The sequence below is a fragment of the Oncorhynchus nerka genome, linkage group LG9b (genome assembly GCF_034236695.1).
Source record: "Oncorhynchus nerka isolate Pitt River linkage group LG9b, Oner_Uvic_2.0, whole genome shotgun sequence".
Lineage (NCBI taxonomy): Eukaryota > Metazoa > Chordata > Actinopteri > Salmoniformes > Salmonidae > Oncorhynchus > Oncorhynchus nerka.
In genome coordinates this window covers 46,236,246-46,261,328 of record NC_088424.1, presented here as the reverse complement: position 1 = coordinate 46,261,328, position 25,083 = coordinate 46,236,246, and the positions used below count along the sequence as shown (strand labels likewise).

Here is a 25,083-nt window from a genome sequence, read left to right as displayed (position 1 = left end):
TATTCTACTGTGTGAAGTAGTGTTGTCCTCGCAATGGAATTGTATTAATAAAATGCCAATGAATGTTTATTCTAGTCATTTTAGAGGGTTAAAGTTGAGCTGTTGGGGGGCTCAAGGAGACCCAAATGATGGTAACCTATAGGAGGAGGAGATGCAGAATTGAAATCTATATATGCACAATACAAAGGTCATAAATCCATAAAAACCTGTAGCAATCAATAGGCTGTTAATAATAATATAGCGTGCTTGTCTACGGAGAGCAGAAGAGACCATAAGGATTTTGGCACGTTATGATGATCAATTATTTCATCCTTTACTGATGAATAACACGCACACACACAAATGTGGTCATGGAATCTAGCTTTATTGACGCATTCATTAAACAGTATTTGCCATGAATCAGTGATAAGGAAAGTATGTGTAAATAAACATTACAAAAGGCTGCTCTTAACACACATATCTATATATATATAAATATATATATACTGTATACACAACTAAAGTGTGCTATGCAACTGGTAGGCCTAACTGCTGTGTATTTTCGCTCCTCAGCTGGAATCTAACCCACATTCACTGAACCAACCACACCAAGACAGAGATAGGCTGCACAGCTCTGAAGGCATTCATTCATATGTGTCGGTAACATGAGAGCGATGCCAGAATGAAGCTTCTGATTGCAATTCAACACTTCGGCCACCAGATGGCGCCTATGTCATTTCTGCTGGATTTGTCCAGTGGTGCTGATTGGGTCCGTGCTGATCTTGGACCCATCCGTCCATCTCAAGGTTCCATATGCAAATGCTGAAAAAAAAGCATTCACAAACGGTTTGACATAGTATAGTTATTGAGATAAAATATTGATCTGTGTCATTACGGCCATCTACATGTTTTGATCTAATTCATGCATTGCCCTGGAATCTAACCCCCCCCATTAAAAAAAAAATTGTGCAGAAACTATGTAGACTCGTAGACTGTCAATCCATTAAACAATCGTAGACTGTCAAACCATTAAAAAAATGTTTTGCAACATTTCAGAAGGCAGTGACTCAAATATCATTGACCCTAAAGGTTGGTACGTTGATAAAGCTACGGAGGTATTATTTTCGATCCGTGGGAGGAGGGGTTCCTAGAAACCGCCTCCCACTTGAGCGCTGCTCGCTTCTGATCCAAATACACACGACGCCTCCATGTTGGAAAGAGTATAGAGGGGGGATACAATTATTTTTTGAAAATGAAGAGAGTTCAAGAAACGGGATTATCGGAACTGTTTCATTTTTCGTATTGAAACTTGACCGAGGCGAGCGAGTTTTTTTTTTTTTTCAATCGTCGTTTCTTCATTGTTTTCAGTCAAAACGTCAATTTTTATTTATTTATTTTTATTATGTTGAATTGAACACTGATCAGTTTAAGGCTAGCTCTAGTTGCTAAGCCAGACGTTAGCAACGTTTTCTTGTTCTTCTTCTTTTTGAGTTCAACGTTGGGAGTTTGTTTTGCCCATATTGTTCTTAAATGTTGCTTACTAAATTGGAATATTCCCAGCGATTGACAAGTGGTTGTATTTTGTCTTTAAACCACTAGCTAGTTTACATTTTGCCCCCTCCTGTGTCCCGTCTCAGTCCAGCTAGTTTAGGGCCCGGCTGCCATTTCAACACAGCTAGCAAGGCAGCTAACGTTACCCATTGTGGACTAGGACAAGCAAGTAAAATAAACATTTTAAAACGAACCAACAAAAAAACAACAACAAAGGAATAACCATCCGTCGCAATGGATCACACGTCTATAATAACCCAGGTTTCCAACCCCAAAGAAGAGGAGATTATCTCGTTTAATCAGGAAAAAGGTAAGAGAGAGAGAGGGGAAAAAAGCCCAGATGGATTTTTACGGTAGCTAGTTGACTAGCACCCACCAGTGGTTTTTGGGGAAAGCGCTCTGGCTGTCAGAAACTGTTGCAATATTATCAATATTATACAAATGACATGATGTTGGATTGGAGAAGACTATCTATCCCGTTTTATAGACGCTAACAACCTTAAAACAAACTCCCTTGTTGATACATTTTTTAAAATATAGATATATATATTACTGTTTTTCCATGTATCAATACGTTATTCAATGTGTTTCTATGGGCTAATAGCAGAAAGGTCAAATTTTATGTTTCATGTTTTTATAAAGGGAACGTTTTTAAATCAAATAGCTTAATGATCCCGTAGGACGGTTTTAGTAGCGCACCCCCCCATACGGATTAAAGTGTCTGACCTATATCGGAACGATCTAAGAAAGATACAAAACAAATGTGGACCCATAGTTAACAAAACAAATAAGAACTAAACTACTGCTATATACAATGCCTTTCAGTAAGTATATTCACACCCCTTGACTTTTTTCCAAAATGTTGCTGTTACAAAGTGGGATTAAAATCTATTTAATTGTCATTCTTTGTCAACAGTCTACAGAAAATACTCTAATGTCAAAGTGGGAGAAAAAAATGCTGACATTTGTATACGTAAAAAAACGCATATATCTTGATTAGATGAGTACTCAACCCCCTGAGTCAATACAAGTTAGAATCACCTTTTGCAGCGATTACAGCTGTGAGTCTATTAAGTCTGTAACAGCTTTCCACACCTGGATTGTGCAACATTTGCCAATTTGTATTATTTTCTAAATCCTTCAAGCTCGGTCAAATTGGTTGTTGATCATCGCTAGACAACAATTTTCAGATCTTGCCAAATATTTTAAAGCAGATTTTTAAGTCAAAACTCACTCGGCAACATTCACTGGCTTCTTGGTAAGCAACTCCAGTGTAGATTTTGCCTTGTGTTTTAGGTTATTGTTCTGCTGAAAGGGGAATTCATCTCCCAGTGTAGATGTGGCCTTGTGTTTTAGGTTATTGTTCTGCTGAAAGGTGAATTCATCTCCCAGTGTAGATGTGGCCTTGTGTTTTAGGTTATTGTCCTGCTGAAAGGGGAATTCATCTCCCAGTGTAGGTTTGGCCTTGTGTTTTAGGTTATTGTTCTGCGGAAAGGGGAATTCATCTCCCAGTGTAGATGTGGCCTTGTGTTTTAGGTTATTGTTCTGCTGAAAGGTGAATTCATCTCCCAGTGTAGATGTGGCCTTGTGTTTTAGGTTATTGTCCTGCTGAAAGGTGAATTCATCTCCCAGTGTAGATGTGGCCTTGTGTTTTAGGTTATTGTCCTGCTGAAAGGGGAATTCATCTCCCAGTGTAGGTTTGGCATTGTGTTTTAGGTTATTGTCCTGCTGAAAGGGGAATTCATCTCCCAGTGTCTGGTGGAAAGCAGACTGAACCAGGTTTTCCTCTAGGATTTTGCTTAGCTCCATTAGGTTTCTTTTTTATCCTGAAAAAGTCCCCAGTCCTTAAAGATTACAAGCATACCCATAACATGATGCAGCCACCAGTATGCTTGGAAATATGGAGAGTGGTACTCAGTAATGTGTTGTATTGGATTTGTCCCAAACATAACACTTTGTATTCAGGACAAAATGCTAATTGCTTTGCCACATTTTTAGTAGTATTACGTTAGGCCATAGGGAGGCGCACAATTGGCACAGCGTCGTCCGGGTTTGCCCGGGGTAGACCATCATTTTAAATAAGAATTTATTATTAACTGTCTTGCCTAGTTAAATAACGGTTCAAAGAAAAAAATAGTGCCTTGTTGCAAACAGGATGCATGTTTTGGAATATTTTTTATTCTGTACAGGCATCCTTTTCACTCTTGTCATCCTCAGAGCCAACTGTTTTAAAGTCATAATTGGCCTCATGGTGAAATCCCTAAGCGGTTTGCTTCCTCTCTGGTAACTGAATTAGTAAGGACGCCTGTGTCTTTGTAGTGACTGGCTTTTTTGATACACCATCCACAGTGTAATTAATAACTTCACCATGCTCAAAGGGATATTCAATGTCTGCTTTAAAAACTTTTTTTTTTCCAATAGATGCCATTCTTTGCGAGGCATTGGAAAACCTCTCTGGTCTTTGTGGTGGAATCTGTTTGAAATTTACGTTATTGACATTTCTAAACATGTAAAACACAGCGTTGGAATTGTATTTCACCATTTTTGTTGAAGAGAACTGATGAAAACCTGACAGAAGGTATTTTAAGAGCTAGGAGATGACTTGCTAGCTAACGTTGCCCACTTATTTTAGCTATCTAGCTAATTAAACAGCTAGGTGGACTTGGAGGTAATGCAGTACTCTAACTAGTTAGCGATCTGTTTTCTAGAGTTTGCAGTGAGCCCCACTCCTTTTTCACACACTCGCGTGCGCACACACACACACACTAAAAGCATTGTTTTCGATTTAAAAAAATTCTCTAAGACCTAAACCTCAACTGAAGTTGTACATAAAGTGTGGGACCGTTGAGAAAGGTAAACTCTTAATTATAACACTGAGTTGTCACTTATCATGGGCAAGTCCTATTGACAAAGTTGTGAAGATGGGGGAGGGGTATGTCTGTTTATAAATATATATATATATATATGTGTTTTTTGTTTTTGATACAAATTAACTGTACTAGTTGTTCCGGCTCTGGTCTTGTCCCATCCTGATCACTGTCCGGTAACATGGTCTAGGGCAGCAAAGAAAGACCTGGCAAAGCTGCAGCTGGCCCAAGACATGCCACCAGGGGTCTCTTCACAGTCACCAATTCCAAAACGGATTCACATCAATGCACAGTATTATACAGAGCCATGATTGCATTCCATTTCCTCAGCAAACGGCAAAAATACCTTTTAAAAAAATCATAAAAAACAGTTTAAACAACATCTCATAGAACGGTGGGGACTGTGAGTGGACAGACACACTCCAACACGCACTATGTTTGTTGTTGTAGTATGGTTTGTATATTGATATATTTTACATTTGTGTGACTGTCCTTGTCTATCAGTGTTTTATTTGTCATGTTTTTTGTTGTTGTTCTGGACCCCAGCAAGAATAGCTGCTGCAAAAGCTAATGGGGATTCAAATAAGCAAACAAACAAACAGTTTTAACTGGTATGCCTGTCAGGTTTTTCCTGGAGTTTGTGCCATTGCGGCATGATTCTTGGCCCGGTCCTGCCACATTCAAGTAACATGCTGTACTCATAACAAGCAATTTCCTCCACTGTTTTCCACTACTGTTTACGTCATGGGCAGAGTACTAATGTAACTCTGATACAGGTCACCTTAAAGGCTGGTTAATTTCAGAGAACCAGAGGGAGCTTGCCAAAACATGAATGTCACAGTAGCTACACTATATATCAACCAAAGAGGTTTTGAAAGAGGCTAGGTGTCAATTGACAGGCATACAGAGGGGATCTTTTCCAAATCAGGGCGTTTGGCAACTATTGAAACACTGACACAGAAACACACACACCGATACAACAGGCTTCGCAATATCACTACTCGCATAAAGAGGTGTCTTGTTTCCATCAGAGTTTAATATATAGCTGACCTATATGGCTGCTCTTCAGCTGTTAAACTAAGTCACTCCATGTACAGCTGGACCTCCAGTTGAAGTCGGAAGTTTACATACACTTAGGTTGGAGTCATGAATACTTGTTTTTTAACCACTCCACAAATTTCTTGTTAACAAACTATAGTTTTGGCAAGTCGGTTAGGACATCTACGTTGTGCATGACACAAGTGATTTTTCCAACAATTGTTTACAGATTATTTCACTTATAATTCACTGTGTCACAATTCCAGTGGGTCAGAAGTTTACATACACTAAGTTGACTGTGCCTTTAAACAGTTTGGAAAATTCCAGAAAATGATGTCATGGCTTTAGAAGCTTCTGATAGGCTAATTGACATCATTTGAGTCAATTGGAGGTGTACCTGTGGATGTATTTCAAGCCAATCTTCAAACTCACTGCCTCTTTGCTTGACATCATGGGAACATCAAAACAAATCAGCCAAGACCTCAAAAAAATTGGTAGACCTCCACAAGTCTGGTTCATCCTTTGGGAGCAATTGACAAACGCCTGAATGTACCACGTTCATCTGTACAAACAATAGTACACAAGTATAACCACCATGGGACCACGTAGCCGTCATACCGCGCAGGGAGGAGACTCTATCTGTCTCCTAGAGATGAACGTACTTTGATGTGAAAAGTGCAAATCAATCCCAGAACAACAGCAAAGAACCCTGTGAAGATGCTGGAGGAAACTGGTACAAAAGTATCTTTATCCACAGTAAAACAAGTCCTATTTTGACAACCTGAAAGGCCGCTCAGCAAGGAAGAAACCACTGCTCCAAAACCGCCATAAAAAAGCCAGACTACGGTTTGCAACTGCACATGGGGACAAAGATCGCACTTTTTGGAGAAATGTCCTCTGGGCTGATGAAACAAAAATATAACTGTTTAGCCATAATGACCATTGTTATGTTTGGAGGAAATTGGGGGAGGCTTGCAAGCCAAAGAACACCATCCCAACCGTGAAGCACGGGGGTGGCAGCATCATGTTGTGGGGGTGCTTTGCTGCAGGAGGGATTGGTGCACTTCACAAAATAGATGGCATCATGAGGGAGGAAAACTATGTGGATATATTGAAGCAACATCTCAAGATATCAGTCAGGAAGTTAAAGCTTGGTCGCAAATGGGTCTTCCAAATGTACAATGACCCCAAGCATACTTCCAATGTTGTGGCAAAATGGCTTAAGGACAACACAGTCAATGTATTGGAGTGGCCATCACAAAGCCCTGACCTCAACCACATAGAACATTTGTGGGCAGAACTGAAAAAGCGTGTGCGAGCAAGGAGGGCTACAAACCTGACTCAGTTACACCAGACCAGCTCTGTCGTGAGGAATGGGCCAAAAATCACCCAACTTATTGTGGGAAGCTTGTGGAAGGCTACCTGAAACGTTTGACCCAAGTTAAACAATTTAAAGGCAATGCTACCAAATACTAATTGAGTGTATGTAAACTTCTGACCCACTGGGAATGTGATAAAATAAATAAAAGCTGAAATTATTCATTCTCTCTGCTATTATTCTGATATTTCACATTCTTAAAATAAAGTGGTGATAGTAACTGACCTAAGACAGGACATTTTTACTAGGATTAAATGTCAGGAATTGTGAAGGAGTTTAAATGTATTTGGCCGAGGTGTATGAACTTCTGACTTCAACTGTATATGTCTGCTCTACAGCTGGTAGACTAGGTCACTCCATGTGTAGCTGGACCTATATGTCTGCTCTACAGCTGTTAGACTAGGTCACTCCATGTGTAGCTGGACCTATATGGCTGCTCTACAGCTGTTAGACTAGGTCACTCCATGTGTAGCTGGACCCACGTCTGCTCTACAGCTGTTAGACTAGGTCACTCCATGTGTAGCTGGACCTATATGGCTGCTGTTAGACTAGGTCTCTCCATGTGTAGCTGGACCTATATGGCTGCTGTTAGACTAGGTCTCTCCATGTGTAGCTGGACCTATATGGCTGCTGTTAGACTAGGTCTCTCCATGTGTAGCTGGACCTATATGGCTGCTGTTAGACTAAGTCTCTCCATGTGTAGCTGGACCTATATGGCTGCTGTTAGACTACGTCACTCCATGTGTAGCTGGACCCATGTCTGCTGTTAGACTAAGTCTCTCCATGTGTAGCTGGACCCATGTCTGCTGTTAGACTAGGTCTCTCCATGTGTAGCTGGACCCATGTCTGCTCTTCAGCTGTTTAGGCTAGGTCACTCCATGACCCTGCTAAGGTATATCGTTCAAAATAAGCGAGTTAATGCCAATAATTTGAGTGAATTGCCAAACTGCACTGGATAGCATAAATAAATCAAGTATGTGATTCAGGGTGTTCGGTGTCTGATAGCTATTGAAAATGTTATCTCCACACACTAACTTTGCAAGTTGTTAGGTCACTTCATGTCCCTCTTAAGGTCCATCTTTCTGAATAGCCTGAGGTAATGACAGAATATTTTATGGTAAGGGTCAATTCCATGGTAACAGTGACTTTTTAAAAAAAACTTAATTTTTATTAACAATTTCCATAAAATTTTACAAAAACACATTTACTTGAACAGTGCAGATGGAAAGTTTGGTAACAGACTGACAGCCCAAACAACACAAACTTACCATTCTGTTACCAAACTTTGCATCTGCACTAAAATTCTCTGTGGAAGTTATTCAACGTAGTCCTTGTGCATAGCGTTTGTATGGTGTTTAAACGTTGCAATTATTGTTTTTGGTTTGGCATCCATTTTTAAAGTAAAAAAATAGCTTGAGACTAAGCATCACTCAGTTAACGTGGAATTGCCCTAAGGCCAATGCTTCAGTGTGTGATTCGGCGTATTGTGTCTCCGATGGCTGCTGAACACATCGTGGTGGCACCCCCACTGCCTGTCTGGTGTAGGCCTAGGACTAAATATCCCTGAACAGACCCATAAAGTACTCAACATCGAGCCTAAACCTACTTTGCAGGTTGGCACCAACAGGTTGGCACCAACTGTGAACAAGTCAATCCATTCCGTCTTCATTGCATTCCTTTTGCACACTTACTGCATAAGCCCTCGTGACATCAATCACTCATTGTCAGCATGTCAGTGGATTAAAGCGTCATAAAGTTAAACCTCTTGTGGCATTGTGTTCCCTTCCAGTCCCGTTGGCTGCCACTGTAACATTTACAGTGTGTGGTGACTGGGTTTCCTGGGTCATTCAGACACTATCAGTACCAGTATCTGGTGTGTATCAGTACCAGTCAGATCCCTGAAGCTAGCAGGAAATGTTGAACCAGAACGATGACCACCGCAGGTCTTTTCCTGGTCTGATTCTAGCTACCTGGACTGTTGAGGCTATTGAAGTAGATGATGGAGCTTTTATAAGTCAGTATAATACGGACAGAGGTTTGATAAAGGAATAGGATGGTGACTGTTTTTTGAGAATTACTACAAGGCTGGGGGTGATTGATTGTGGTATTTATCAATTGAGGTTTAGGTGTAGTATTGGATAGACCAGTACTGCCTCACTCCCTTCTATACAATGTTAGGAGAAATGCTAGGGCTGTGACGATACCATTATTGCAGCATTTTTTTCCCCCTCGTGGCTAAGATTTTAACACGACGCGGACCACTCTGTGATCCTTTAAAAACCTGCTGTATATAAAATATTGTGTGTTATAGCTTGGAAAATACACTGAGTGCACAAAACATTAGGAACACCTGGTCTTTCCATGAGAAACTGACCAGGTAAATCCTGGTGAAAGCTATCCCTTATTGATGTCACTTGTTAAATCCATTTCAGTCAGGTTAGATGAAGGGAAGGAGGCTGGTTTAATAAGGCATTTTTAAGCTTTGAGACAGGCCTACACAATCTATTATCTACACAATCTATTTGTGAACGGGCAAGGCAAGATTTAACTGCTTTTGAACAGGGGGTATGGTAATAGGTGCCAGGTGCACTAGTTTGTGTCAAGAACATCAACACTGCCGGGGTTTTCACGCTCAACAGTTTCCTGGGTGTGTCATGAATGGTCCACCACCCAAAGGTAACACAGCGACCTTGACGCAACTGTGGGAAGCATTGGAGTCCACATGGGGCCAGTATCAAATCACATTTTATTTGTCACATGTGCCGAATACAACCTTACAGTGAAATGCTTACTTACAAGCCGTTAACCAACAATACAGTTTTAAGAAAAATAAGTGTTAGGTAAAAAAAATAGATAAGAAATAAAAATAACAATTAAATAGCAGCAGTAAAATAACAGTAGCGAGGCTATATACAGGGGGTACCGGTGCAGAGTCAATGTGGAGGCTATATACAGGGGGTACCGGTACAGAGTCAATGTGGAGGCTATATACAGGGGGTACCGGTACAGAGTCAATGTGGAGGCTATATACAGAGTCAGAGTCAATGTGGAGGCTATATACAGGGGGTACCGGTACAGAGTCAATGTGGAGGCTATATACAGGGGGGTACCGGTACAGAGTCAATGTGGAGGCTATATACAGGGGTACCGGTACAGAGTCAATGTGGAGGCTATATACAGGGGTACCGGTACAGAGTCGGTGGGACAGGTTAGTCGAGGTAATATTTACATGTAGGTAGAGTTAAAGTGTTTATCTATGCATAGTCGGAGAGTAGCAGCAGCGTAAAAGAGGCTGTTTTCCTATCGAAGGTGAATCCGCTTTCTGTTTTGTTTCTTTGCCAAGATACTAACGATTATCGCGATGCTGGTATCTCTCTGTCCCTAGGAAACACTGGCTGGGCAGACCCACACATTTTCCAGTTCTCAGCTATTGCTCTTCTGTGCAATAAATTCCAAAAGGAGCCAAACAAGGTCAAGTAGGGTCATGGGGCCAAAGTGTGAAGGTGTGGCCAGTCTGGGAAAGGTCATGCACTTTGACCTGTGTCAACCAATCACTGAAGCCCAATGACAGATGGACCTATAATCTGCTATCCACCAGAAAAAGACCCACCAGCAAGGAGTGAGAGGCTGAATCCCAAATGTCATCCTATTCAAATAGCCCCGGTCAAAAGTAGTGCACTATATAGGAAATGTGGTGCCATTTGAGATGCTGCCATAGGCCTAATATGAAGGACCTGTGTTTGTTAAACTGAGGGCCTAAAGCCTTTTTACTAATGACCTTAGTCGTTCAGGTTTCATTAGATGAGTGTGGCTTTGTTGTAATCTCATTAGCGATGATTAGCCTAGCGCAGCTCAGACCAATTACTGTCGGCTCCTTCCTTCCTCCTAAGAAAGAATGCATGTTGTTGGTCTGACAGCCAAGTGGAAATTGCTAACATAACTAGGTTAGTTTTGTTCACACACACACACACAGTTGGCATAAATCATTACAGCAGAGAATGGGATATGATGCAGTTCAGTTAGGGCTGGGCGATATGGCCAATTTTTTAAATTTTTTTCAAATTTATGTCTGACTCTCAATTTTATTTTTTATAAATGTTTTATCTAAATAAGCTTTGTTGTACATTTTAAAGGTCAAATGTACTGCATTTCAAACAGTCAGCGATAATGAATTCAGGGCGTGTGAAATTATACCTAGGCTAAATATAAGCCTTCTACAACCATGAGACCCACTAATAATTTTATTATTTTATCAATAGTTTAACCTGCTTTTTTATTGTTGTTGTTGCAATAATCACTGATCTGGCTATCAAGTCCTTGGTTAGAATTGTAACCAGAACCTTGCACATTCACTAATAATTACTAACTTATTGTAGGTATTCTAGAACATGAACACAGGTCTCATTAACAATCTCTCAAGAACAAGCCCACGTCCAAGTAAGTAGCCAGCTAATTTTTATATTTAAACTTTAGCCAACTTGGATCTATATGCTAGCTAACAAAGTATAGTTGAATAGTTATGAACACACCCTTCTGTCTGTCTGCAACTGTTTGAAAAGCACCTGGACTGCTTTCCCATAGAATGCTAAGCCTTCCACTTTGTTCAGATCAAAATGGCCTATCTTATTTCTCAGAAAGAGAAGAAGTTTCAAATTCACTTATTTTATTTATTTTACCTTTATTTAACTAGGCAAGTCAGTTAAGAACAAATTCTTATTTTCAAAACGGCCTAGGAACAGTGGGTTAACTGCAGAACGACAGATTTGTACCTTGTCAGCTCGGGGTTTGAACTTGCAACCTTCCGGTTACTAGTCCAACTCTAACCACTAGGCTACCCTGCCGCCCCTTATAATTGTGTTTTTATGCTTATTGTACATTTATAAAAGACTAGACAGCTAGTATAACATTCTTTGGCTAAAATGCTGCCAGTGGTACGACAATGCAGCCTTTGACAAACAGAACATAATCCAGAATCATTTTCATTGATACTCCTGTTTTTAGTAGTGTCTGCTCATCTGCAATTTGACATTTGAGAAGGGTATCTTTAGAAATGTTAAAGCAAAAGATATACACATAAACATTATCTGATGAAATTATTTTGGACCACTGTGCAATTTGGCAGATTATTTTTTCCTTCCAAATAATAATGTTTGCAATTTTAGTCAAGAAAGGCTTCACAGTACCGTTGTAAACAACATCATGGTTGCACTTTTTCCCTCAAGGTTACTCTGATGTCCAAAAGATTTCAAATCAACATTTCTTTACAAAACTAAGTTTCATATATTTGAAAATATCTACATTCCTCAGTCCAAAGTTGCTTTTTAATTTTGTCATGGAAATACTATTTATTATAACCAAGTCATTTATAGTTTCTATGTTTTTAGTTTTCCATGTGGATCAAAATAGCAAAAATTCTGAAAAGCTATCAATGGATGGAGTTGAATTTTAAACAATCTTATTGGTTCTTGTCTAAACAGTAACATTTTCTTCCGTAATTGTTTAGTGTTCTAAAATATGAAGTTTTAAAATGTTCTTAGCTTTATCCTTTGAAAACATTACAATGAAAAATATCTGGGATGTGTTTGTGTCTTCATATTGACTGATTTTCTCTTTGGAATTTTTCAAATCCCTGGGTCAAATGATAAATTTTAAGTCTGAAGGTTAAAACCACCTTCAGACTAAGGAAGATGTCAAACTTTCCTTTTAATTCTGAGAGTAATTATTTTTTTAAAGAATGTCGATTCAAATTAATTGCTTAGTTAAATATATCAACCCTGAAGCAATTATCAGAGACAAAACATCACAGAAAACAGAGATCATTTGAATGATATTATCAGTTAAAAAGTCTGACTGAAGTAAGAAAAGACCTGACTGCTTTGCCATAGAATTCTAGATATGAAACAATTTGTGACAAAGCAGGCCCTATTTCATCACTCAATTCAGTGGTTCCTTGTTCAGATGACACAGTTATTTCAATTATATTAAAACCCAGAAAGCTGTTTACAAACCCAGTTGAAGGCTTGTGACAATAAAATAATAACAAAAGGGAGAATGGGAAGTCTTCCAGTGGTTGTCATATAAATTAAACAGGGTTTAAAAAATAGCTCTGTTTTAATACAATGCTATAAAACAAGATATGTATTTATGGTTGGCTGTTAATCCTTCAAGGCCTTTGCCTGTCTTGAATTCCAATTTATTCTAAAACTTTGGAAGCTTTCGGTTTTCCTCTTCGCATCTGAAATAATACATTTTAGAAAAGTATTTTATAAATGTCCTAAAGCAAAGATTAACATAATACATTATCTGATGAAATTGCTTTAGAAAGGGGCAAGGCAGAGATGTCCCCTCTCCCCGTTCTGTTTGAAAATCTGGCACAGAAGAGACTTGACAGAAATAATCTGGCAGAGGCAGGGCAAAGAGCAGGGGTGTTAAACATGAATATAAACCACACTTATTTGCAGACATCAGTTTGTACCAATATTGAAAACTTACATGCTACAAATGACTAATTTCAATAGTATACGTATCAACATTTTTTTATAATATATTAATATTTACAGTATTACATGTTTGTTTCTAGGGTCAATGTCCTTCAAAATTAGCAAAATTCATATGTTTGCTCTATCCCAATGGATTTAAGGGATCTTATTCCTCTGGGGTTCCTACATTGTATTTGTTTCTAATTTTTTGTATCTATATTTTAAAAATTAATTTAGAGCCATGCTATTGAGAAATAATATCAGTGTGTTTGAATTGTACCAATGAGTGCCTCACTATATAAAATGTAATTTTCTTACGAGTTTTCAACCAGTTGATTTGACTGGAGGAAGTGATCCCAAGTAGTTTTGTTTTAGTCTTGTGTTAGTGCTAACATGAATAAAGTAGATTAAATTAGTTAAAGAATCACCCAGACCAACTGTCAGGACACAGAATTGGGTCATTTGATGCCTCAGTTCCAAGTCTGACTGGCTAACGTCAACACAAGTGTCCTTCTGTTCATCTTAGACTCTGCAGCCAGGTGTTAAAGCAGGCCCTGCTGCTCCTGCCAGGCTGGCTGGGATGACACTAACTCCCCATGGCTAACTATCCTGTTGGTGCTGGGGCTGGTGGAGAGGGGGGCTGGGAGATGGTGCTCCGTGGTTGGTATGGTGCCAGGGGACTGAAAGGAGTCAGTGATGCTGCTCAGGGGCTGTGTTTGTGGTTCTGCTTAGGGGACTGGGGTTCTCTCTCTGATCCAACATATGGTGCTCCACCCATGCTCGCTCTCGGTTGGTGCTCTCTCTCTGCACTGAATGAGTCACAGGGGACAGGGGTATGGTGCCAACGCAAACATTAACATTGCAACTAGGGGATTGTATCTGGTAACTACAGGGCTGTCCGTTTGGTGAAAATCTGGACAGAAGGACTGGGGTATGGAACATCTGGCAGAGGCAGGGCATAGGGCAGGGGTGTTAAAAGGGTCAATTATTATTTATACACAGGGGACATAGTTTAAATTTGGTTTGAGTCATTTAATAGTATACTGGGGTCATTTTTCTACCCCTAGAAAATATTTAATATATATGACATGTTTTGAGTCAAATGGTGCTGCAGGGCCATATGTTTGCCCACCCTGGAGTGAAGGGATTGTTGTCCCCTGTGTTGACTAGGCTATGTCTGATTTCTAACTTTTGTATCTGAGGTTAAGATTTCACATGCATGAGAAATATATCTCCTCGTGTTGAATTGTACCAATGAGTGCCTCACTATATAAAATGTAATTTTCTTACCTTTTCAAGCAGTTGATTTGACTGTGATGCACATCCCAAGTAGTATTTTTTTAGTCTTGGTTAGTAAGCTAACATGAATAAAGTAGACTAAAGTTAATGGCTGAAGAAGCACCAGGGGACTGGGGAATGGGCCAGGGGCTTGGCCTCAGTCCATCTGTTCTCTGTCTACTACTAGGGGACTGGGGTAGTGGTTCTGTTCTCTGTCTGCTACAGCCACTGTTAAAGGGGCTGGGGTATGCCTGCCAGGCTGGCTGGGGTGTGGTCTAGGGGCTGGGGTATCCTGTTGGTGCTGGGGTATGGTGCTAGGGGCTGGGGTATGGTGCTAGGGGCTGGGGTATGGTGCTAGGGGACTGGGGTATGGTGCTAGGGGCTGGGGTATGGTGCTAGGGGACTGGGGTATGGTGCTAGGGGCTGGGGTATGGTGCTAGGGGGCTGGGGTATGGTGCTAGGGGCTGGGGTATGGTGCTAGGGGGCTGGGGTATGGTGCTAGGGGCTGGGGTATGGTGCTAGGGGACTGGGGTATGGTGCTGGGGTATGGTGCTAGGGGGCTGGGGTGTGGTGCTAGGGGCTGGGGTATGGTGCTAGGGGACTGGGGTATGGTGCTAGGGGACTGGGGTATGGTGCTGGGGTATGGTGCTGGGGTATGGTGCGAGGGGCTGGGGTATGGTGCTAGGGGCTGGGGTATGGTGCTAGGGACTGGGGTATGGTGCTAGGGGGTATGGTGCTAGGGGCTGGGGTATGGTGCTAGGGGCTGGGGTATGGTGCTAGGGGCTGGGGTATGGTGCTATATGGTGCTAGGGGGCTGGGGTATGGTGCTGGGGTATGGTGCTAGGGGACTGGGGTATGGTGCTAGGGGCTGGGGTATGGTGCTAGGGGCTGGGGTATGGTGCTAGGGGACTGGGGTATGGTGCTAGGGGACTGGGGTATGGTGCTGGGGTATGGTGCTAGGGGACTGGGGTATGGTGCTGGGGCTGGGGTATGGTGCTAGGGGACTGGGGTATGGTGCTAGGGGCTGGGGTATGGTGCTAGGGGACTGGGGTATGGTGCTGGGGCTGGGGTATGGTGCTAGGGGACTGGGGTAGGGGCTGGGGTATGGTGCTAGGGGACTGGGGGTATGGGGCTAGGGGGGGTATGGTGCTAGGGGCTGGGGTATGGTGCTAGGGGCTGGGGTATGGTGCTAGGGGCTGGGGTATGGTGCTAGGGGACTGGGGTATGGTGCTAGGGGACTGGGGTATGGTGCTAGGGGACTGGGGTATGGTGCTAGGGGACTGGGGTATGGTGCTAGGGGACTGGGGTATGGTGCTGGGGTATGGTGCTAGGGGGCTGGGGTATGGTGCTATATGGTGCTAGGGGCTGGGGTATGGTGCTAGGGGGCTGGGGTATGGTGCTAGGGGACTGGGGTATGGTGCTAGAGGGCTGGGGTATGGTGCTAGGGGACTGGGGTATGGTGCTAGGGGACTGGGGTATGGTGCTGGGGTATGGTGCTAGGGGACTGGGGTATGGTGCTAGGGGCTGGGGTATGGTGCTAGGGGCTGGGGTATGGTGCTAGGGGGCTGGGGTATGGTGCTAGGGGACTGGGGTATGGTGCTAGGGGACTGGGGTATGGTGCTAGGGGACTGGGGTATGGTGCTGGGGTATGGTGCTAGGGGAATGGGGTATGGTGCTAGGGGGCTGGGGTATGGTGCTAGGGGACTGGGGTATGGTGCTAGGGGCTGGGGTATGGTGCTAGGGGCTGGGGTATGGTGCTAGGGGGCTGGGGTATGGTGCTAGGGGACTGGGGTATGGTGCTAGGGGACTGGGGTATGGTGCTAGGGGACTGGGGTATGGTGCTAGGGGGCTGGGGTATGGTGCTAGGGGACTGGGGTATGGTGCTAGGGGCTGGGGTATGGTGCTAGGGGCTGGGGTATGGTGCTAGGGGGCTGGGGTATGGTGCTAGGGGCTGGGGTATGGTGCTAGGGGACTGGGGTATGGTGCTAGGGGACTGGGGTATGGTGCTAGGGGGCTGGGGTATGGTGCTAGGGGGCTGGGGTATGGTGCTAGGGGACTGGGGTATGGTGCTGGGGTATGGTGCTAGGGGACTGGGGTATGGTGCTAGGGGCTGGGGTATGGTGCTAGGGGACTGGGGTATGGTGCTAGGGGCTGGGGTATGGTGCTAGGGGCTGGGGTATGGTGCTAGGGGACTGGGGTATGGTGCTGGGGTATGGTGCTAGGGGACTGGGGTATGGTGCTAGGGGCTGGGGTATGGTGCTATATGGTGCTAGGGGCTGGGGTATGGTGCTAGGGGACTGGGGTATGGTGCTAGGGGCTGGGGTATGGTGCTAGGGGGCTGGGGTATGGTGCTATATGGTGCTAGGGGCTGGGGTATGGTGCTAGGGGACTGGGGTATGGTGCTAGGGGCTGGGGTATGTCGCTAGGGGGCTGGGGTATGGTGCTGGGGGCTGGGGTATGGTGCTGGGGGCTGGGGTATGGTGCTGGGGGCTGGGGTATGGTGCTAGGGGCTGGGGTATGGTGCTGGGGGCTGGGGTATGGTGCTGGGGTATGGTGCTAGGGGCTGGGGTATGGTGCTAGGGGGCTGGGGTATGGTGCTAGGGGCTGGGGTATGGTGCTAGGGGGCTGGGGTATGGTGCTAGGGGCTGGGGTATGGTGCTAGGGGCTGGGGTATGGTGCTAGGGGACTGGGGTATGGTGCTAGGGGCTGGGGTATGGTGCTAGGGGGCATGGTGCTAGGGGGCTGGGGTATGGTGCTAGGGGACTGGGGTATGGTGCTAGGGGACTGGGGTATGGTGCTGGGGTATGGTGCTAGGGGCTGGGGTATGGTGCTAGGGACTGGGGTATGGTGCTAGGGGACTGGGGTATGGTGGGGTATGGTATGGGGCTGGGGTATGGTGCTAGGGGACTGGGGTATGGTGCTAGGGGACTGGGGTATGGTGCTGGGGTATGGTGCTAGGGGACTGGGGTATGGTGCTGGGGTATGGTGCTAGGGGACTGGGGTATGGTGCTGGGGCATGGTGCTAGGGGACTGGGGTATGGTGCTGGGTTTATCAGACTGGGAAAGGGAATTTTGTTGTATTTAACCTTTATATAACAAGGCAAGTCAATTAAGAACACATTCTTATTTACAATGACCCCGCCAAACGCGGACGACGTTGGGTCAATTGTGCGCCGCCGTATGGGACTCCCAATCACTGCCGTTTGTGATAGAGCCTGGAATTGAACCAGGGTTTGTAGTGATGCCTCTAGCACTGAGATGCAGTGCCACTCGGGAGCCCTACAGCTGGGGTATATTTGATTCTTATTATTATGTCGTTGCCATTATCCTTACAGTTCTTCCAGGTAATACTGCCGTTGTTGACTATTTTTGGCCAGACTTGACTAGCCCCATAGTCTCAGCATGATGGTATTACACAACTCTGATATTAGACAGGGACGCAGTGCAGAGTGACATTTTAAAGATCCCGAACAGTTATTCTGATTTCCATGTAAAATAACCTTTTTGTGACTAAAACATAATCATTTTTTTGGGGGATAGAAATGCTACATTTTAGAAAGTACTTTTTCTCTCATGGCTAACTACCAGCAAGTTTGGGAAGACATGCTGAGTGGGCGGGGAGCGTATATTCATGAGCTCACCTTGACTGACAGCTCTTTGAAACACCTATGTCAAGCAGCTTGGATGCGGTGAGCAGTGTTACCGTCAAATCATCTCAATCAAATTACACAAAGCAACTCCAACAACAATCGAAATTGCATCAATTATGTCAATTATTTTATTAATCTCCCATTTGGCATGTCTTTTGTAATGAAGTTCTCAGCATTGTTGACAAAATGTGTTGACATGACAACTGTGGCAGAGTTTTGGCTGACCCCCCCCCCCATTTTGTTCTTCATGATCACTTTGATCAAACTTTATCGATGTTGAACCAATGGTCGCTTTGGTCAAACTTTATCGATGTAGAACCAACGGTCGCTTTGATCAAACTTTATCGATGTAGAACCAACGGTCGATCGATGTAGAACCAATGGTCGTTTTGGTCAAACTTTATCGATGTTGAACCAACGGTCGTTTTGATCAAACTTTATCGATGTAGAACCAACGGTTGTTTTGGTCAAACTTTATCGATGTTGAACCAACGGTCGTTTTGATCAAACTTTATCGATGTAGAACCAACGGTCGCTTTGATCAAACTTTATCGATGTAGAACCAACGGTCGCTTTGATCAAACTTTAGTCATCATACTTTGACCTGGATTCATCCAAATATCATAACATTTAATGAAAAACAGGATTTAGACTGTTTGTGGTGGTGGTGGGGGTACATACAGTGCCTTCGGAAAGTATTCAGACCCGTTGACTTTTTCCACATTTTGTTACGGTACAGCCTTATTCTAAAATGTATTGCATTGATGGTGGGAACAAATCTACACATAATAAAACAGTAAAAATACTTTTAAAATATTTTTTTTGTTAATGTGTAATAAAAAGACTTAAATCATATTTACATGAATATTCGGACCCTTTACTCAGTACTTTGTTGAAGCACCTTTGGCAGCGATTACAGTCTCGATTCTTCTTGCATATGACGCTACAAGTTTGGCACAGCTATTTTCAGGTCTCTCCAGAGATGTTAGATCGGGTTCAAGTCCAGGCTCTGGCTGGGCTGCTCAAGTACATTCTGAGACTTGTCCTGAAGCCACTCCTGCGTTGTCTTGGCCGTGTGCTTAGGATCATGGTCCTGTTGGAAGTCTGAGGTCCTGAGCGCTCTGGAGCCGGTTTTCATCATGGATCTCTCTGTACACTGCTCCATTCATCTTTCCTTCGATCCTGACTAGTCTCCCAGTCCATGTCACTGAAAAACATCCCCACAGCATGATGCTGCCACCACTATGCTTCACCATAGGGATGGTATTGGCCAGGTGATGAGTCGTGCCTGGATTCCTCCAGACGTGACGCCATGAAGGCATGATTTGGTGGAGTGCTGCAGAGATGGTTGTCCTTCTGGAAGGTTTTCCCATCTCCACAGAGGACTCTTCTTCAACTACACTGTTGGTTAAGGGCTTGTAAGTAAGCATTTCACGGTAGTCTACACTTGTTGTATTTGGAGCATGTGACAATTAATGTTCGATTTGACCTCTGGAGCTCTGTCAGAGAGTGACCATCGGGTTCTTGGTCACCTCCCTGCCCAAGGCCCTTCTCCCCTGAATGCTCAGTTTGGCCGGTCGGCCAGCTCTCGGAAGAGTCTAGGTGGTTCCAAATTCCTTCCATTTTAAGATTGATGGAGGCCACTGTTTTCTTAGGGACCTTCAATGCTGCAGAAATGTTTTGGTACCCTTCCCCAGATCTGTGCCTCGACACAATCCTGTCTTGGAGCTCTACGGACAATTCCTTCAACCTCATGGCTTGGTTTTTGCTCTAACACTGTCAACTGTGGAACCTTATATTGACAGGTGTGAGCCTTTCCAAATCATGTCCAATCAATTGAATTTACCACCGGTGGACTCCAATCAAGTTGTAGAAACATCTCAAGGATGATCAATGGAAACAGGATGCACCTGAGCTCAATTTAGAGTCTCATAGCAAAGGGTCTGAATACTTATGTAAATAAGGTATTTCTTTATTTAATCCATTTTAGACTAAGGTTGTAACGTAACAAAATGTGGAAAAAGTGAAGGTCTGAATACTTTCCAAATACACTGTAACGCTAGTTCTGGAGGTACTGCAGTCAATCTGTTATTACCAAATAGAGCTATCTTCTGTATACCACCACTACGTTGTCACAACACAACTGATTGGCTCAACAAATTCCCTTTTTTTCACAAGGAACACGTGTTAATTAAAAATCATTCCAGGTAACTACCTCATGAAGCTGGTTGAGAGAATGCCAAGAGTGTGCAAAGCTGTCATCAAGGCAAAGAGTGGCTACTTTGAAGAATCAAAAATATGGAATATATTTAGATTTAACACTTCTTTGTTTACTACGTGATTCCATGTGTGTTATTTCATAGTTTTGATGTCTTCACTATTATTCTACAATGTAGAAAATAAGAAAACCCTTGAATGAGTAGCTGTGTCCAAACTTTTGACTGGTACTGTGTATAACATTAAAATAAAGATATTGACATGGCCTGTGTCCCATAATATGCCTGTATTCCATACAGAACCAGGCTAATAATGACTAGCCATGTTTTAAATAGGCCCTTGTGTTCTTATGTTGATTTGGATACTTCAACAACACTGCATAGGTAGCCTACTCCTTACATTCACTGTCATTTAGATTACACACCGAGACTGGTCTGTGTGGACCAGGGGAAGCACATCGGGACTGGTCTGTGTGGACCAGGGGAAGCACATCGGGACTGGTCTGTGTGGACCAGGGGAAGCACACCGGGACTGGTCTGTGTGGACCAGGGGAAGCACATCGGGACTGGTCTGTGTGGACCAGGGGAAAGACACCGGGACTGGTCTGTGTGGACCAGGGGAAGGACACTGGGACTGGTCACACCAGGGGAAGGACTGGTCTGTGTGGACCAGGGGAAGCACATCGGGACTGGTCTGTGTGGACCAGGGGAAGGACTGGTCTGTGTGGACCCACCGGGACTGGTCACATCGGGACTGGTCTGTGTGGACCAGGGGAAAGACACCGGGACTGGTCTGTGTGGACCAGGGGAAGACATCGGGACTGGTCTGTGTGGACCAGGGAAGACATCGGGACTGGTCTGTGTGGACCAGGGGAAGGACTGGTCTGTGTGGACCAGGGAAGCACATCGGGACTGGTCTGTGTGGACCAGGGAAGCACATCGGGACTGGTCTTGGACCAGGGGAAGACATCGGGGGTCCAGGGGAAGACATGGACTGGTCTGTGTGGACCAGGGGAAGCACATCGGGACTGGTCTGTGTGGACCAGGGGAAGGACATCGGGACTGGTCTGTGTGGACCAGGGGAAGGACATCGGGACTGGTCTGTGTGGACCAGGGGAAGGACATCGGGACTGGTCTGTGTGGACCAGGGGAAGCACATCGAGACTGGTCTGTGTGGACCAGGGGAAGGACATCCCAAATCTTACACAAGCACACAGTTATGATGTGTCAACAACCACAAACCCACCCACGAGTCTGGACTGCGACGCACGTAGCGCGCGCACACACACACACACACACACACAGGTCTTCTGACAGAGAGGCGGGCTGGTTGGCAAGCTGCTTCGGAGTTGGAATAACACATTCTCCTGAAATGGTTAGACCATGCGAAGCTGTTGTTGCACCCACTCCCTAATGCCTTATTTTTGTGTGTGTGTGTGAACAGTTTAGTGTTGAATGGAAGGAGCTGCTGCCTGCTTTCCAGAGCAACTGGACCACAGGTGATTGTTTATTTGTGCTCTCCAGTGGAGATGTTTTTTTTGTTGTTGAATTTTTACCCCTTTTTCTCCCCAATTTTCGTGGTATTCAATTGTTGTAGTAGCTACTATCTTGTCTCATCGCTACAACTCCCGTACGGGCTCGGGAGAGACTAAGGTTGAATGTCATGCGTCCTCCGATACACAACCCAACCAGCCAACCAGCGCGCATCCAACCCGGAAGCCAGCCGCACCAATGTGTCGGAGGAAACACTGTGCGCCTGGCAACCTTGGTTAGCGCGCACTGCGCCCGGCCCGCCACAGGAGTCGCTGGTGCGCGATGAGACAAGGACCTCCCTACAGACCAAGCCCTCCCTAACCCTTTTTTAAGTTAGTGGATTTGGCTATTTCAGCCCCACCCGTTGCTGACCAGTGTATAAAATCAAGCACACAGCCATGCAATCTTCATAGACAAACCTCGGCAGTAGCATGGCCTTACTTTAGAGCACAGTGACTTTCAACGTGGCGCCGTCATAGGACGCAGTTTGTCAAATGTCTGCCCTGCTAAAGCTGCCCTGGTCAACTTTAAGTGCTGTTATTGTGAAGTGGAAATGTCTGGGAACAACAACGGCTTAGCTGCAAAGTGGTAGGCCACACAAGCTCACAGAATGGGACCGCTGTAGCTCGTAGCTTGTAAAACTCCTCTGTCCTCAGTTGCAACACTTTACTACCAAGTTCCTACTGCCTCTGGAAGCAACGTTAGCACAAGAACTGTTCATCTGGAGCTTCATGAAATGGGTTTTCATGGCCGAGCAGCCACACACAAGCCTAAGATCACCATGAGCCAGTGCCAAGCTTCGCCTGGGGTGGTGTAAAGCTAGCCACCTTTGGACTCTGGAGCAGTGGAAAGCGTTCTCTGGAGTGATGAATCACGCTTCTCCATCTGGAAGTCCGGCGGATGAATCTGGGTTTGGCAGATGCCAGGAGATTGCTACCTGCCCGAATGCATAGTGTCAACTGTAAAGTTTGGTGGAGGAGGAATAAAGGTCTGGGGCTGTTTTTCATAGTTCGGACTGGGCCCCTTAGTTCCAGTGAAGGGTAAGCTTAACGCTACAGCGTACAATGACGTTCCAGACGATTCTGTGCTTCCAACTTTCTGGCAACAGTTTTGGGGAAGGCCCTTTCCTGTTTCAGTATGACAAAAACACCTGTGCACAAAGCGAGTTCCATACAGAAATGGTTTGTTCAGATCGGTGTGGAGAGAACTTGTTGGATGTTGGAACATTGCTGCGGGGACTTGCTTCCATTCAGCCACAAGCATTAGTGAGGCATCAGGCACTGATATCGGGCGATTAGACCTGGCTCACAATCTGTACTCCCAATTCATCCCAAAGGTGTTTCGATGGGGTTGAGGTCATGGCTCTGTCCAGGCCAGTCAAGAACTAACGGAAACCCGAGTCTGAATGCATCCAGCAGCATAAACCAACTCAGTTTGTATAGGTAGGCAACAGTAATGGACAGTTCCTTTCCTCTCTTGTCTGTGTGTGTGTGTGTGTGTGTGTGTGTGTGCGTGTGCACTGCATCCTCCCCCAGCTGTGGGCTATATTTGGAGCCATGCAGTGGACTGAGCAGAGCCGGAAGTCCTGGTTGATGTTAGTTTTTGTGTGATGTCATTGCGATGATTCATACATAGGAAGCACAGAACTGCCTAATTTTAGTATGTGGGTCGTTCCATGTCATTTCAGCAAGCCATGTAAGCGCAGTGGATGTTTATAGGAGGCGAGGTGGATGTTTATAGGAGGCGAGGTGGATGTTTACATGAGGCGAGGTGGATGTTTAGGCGAGGTGGATGTTTATATGAGGCGAGGTGGATGTTTACATGAGGCGAGGTGGATGTTTACATGAGGCGAGGTGGATGTTTACATGAGGCGAGGTGGATGTTTACATGAGGCGAGGTGGATGTTTACATGAGGCGAGGTGGATGTTTACATGAGGCGAGGTGGATGTTTACATGAGGCGAGGTGGATGTTTTATATGAGGTGGATGTTTTTTTACATGAGGCGAGGTGGATGTTTTATATGAGGTGAGGCGAGTGTGGATGTTTTATATGAGGTGGATGTTTTATATGAGGCGAGGTGGATGTGAGGCGAGGTGGATGTTTTTTAGGCGAGGTGGATGTTTTATATGAGGCGAGGTGGATGTTTTATAGGATAGGAGGCGTAGGTGGATGTTTTATGAGATGTTTTATAGGAGGAGGTGGATGTTTTATAGGGAGGCAGGTGGATGTTTTATAGGAGGCGAGGTGGATGTTTTATAGGAGGCGAGGTGATGTTTTATATGCGAGGTGGATGTTTTTTAGGCGAGGTGGATGTTTTATAGGAGGCGAGGTGGATGTTTTATAGGAGGCGAGGTGGATGTTTTATAGGAGGCGAGGTGGATGTTTTATAGGAGGCGAGGTGGATGTTTTTATATGAGGCGAGGTGGATGTTTTATATGAGGCGAGGTGGATGTTTTATATGAGGTGGGTGTTTTATAGGAGGCGAGGTGGATGTTTTATAGGAGGCGAGGTGGATGTTTTATATGAGGCGAGGTGGATGTGAGGCGAGGGATGTTTTTATATGAGGCGAGGTGGGTGTTTTATAGGAGGCGAGGTGGATGTTTTATAGGAGGCGAGGTGGATGTTTTATAGGAGGCGAGGTGGATGTTTTATAGGAGGCGAGGTGGATGTTTTATAGGAGGCGAGGTGGGTGTTTATATATATATATATAGAAATGGCTCCTTCACTAGTGGTGTTCCAGCTTCCCACTGGTGACTCATCGACGAAGGCTAACTGTGTCTCTCGGGAAATTTCATAGAACCCGTTGGGTGATTGGTTGAGCCGCCTTGAGTACGTGACGTCACTCTGAGCCCTTACCAAAATGTGGCGGACGATTTCTTCTCGCTTCAGATCAGATACCAGTAGTAACCACCAACTGGTATCTGGTATCAAAACACAGGACACATTTTCAGTGTATTAGTATTTAGCTATGTCGTTGTTTTCCAGCTGACTAGTATTAGGCAGCTGCCTTCAGATCCTAGGCATTTTTTGGGGCTGGATTCAGTTTGTTTATCGTCCTTTCACAAGAGTAACAGTTTGTCCATTGTAAAATATAGCGTTTGTGGGGCTGTTAAA

General features: G+C 44.4%; 1 protein-coding gene across 3 annotated transcripts in view; it reads left to right on the top strand.

Annotated features, from left to right (window-relative positions):
* The first annotated feature begins 1,132 nt into the window (after positions 1-1,132).
* Positions 1,133-25,083, top strand: part of LOC115114788 (CTD small phosphatase-like protein) — a 49,840-nt gene continuing 25,889 nt past the window's right edge. Inside the window, exon 1 of one of the 3 annotated variants that reach the window (XM_029643290.2) lies at positions 1,133-1,840. In XM_029643290.2, coding sequence (XP_029499150.1) covers positions 1,765-1,840 — 76 coding nt within the window. In that variant the 5' untranslated portion in view covers positions 1,133-1,764. The remainder of the gene's footprint in view (positions 1,841-25,083) is intronic. The other 2 variants (XM_029643289.2, XM_029643291.2) reach the window with 2 other exon arrangements.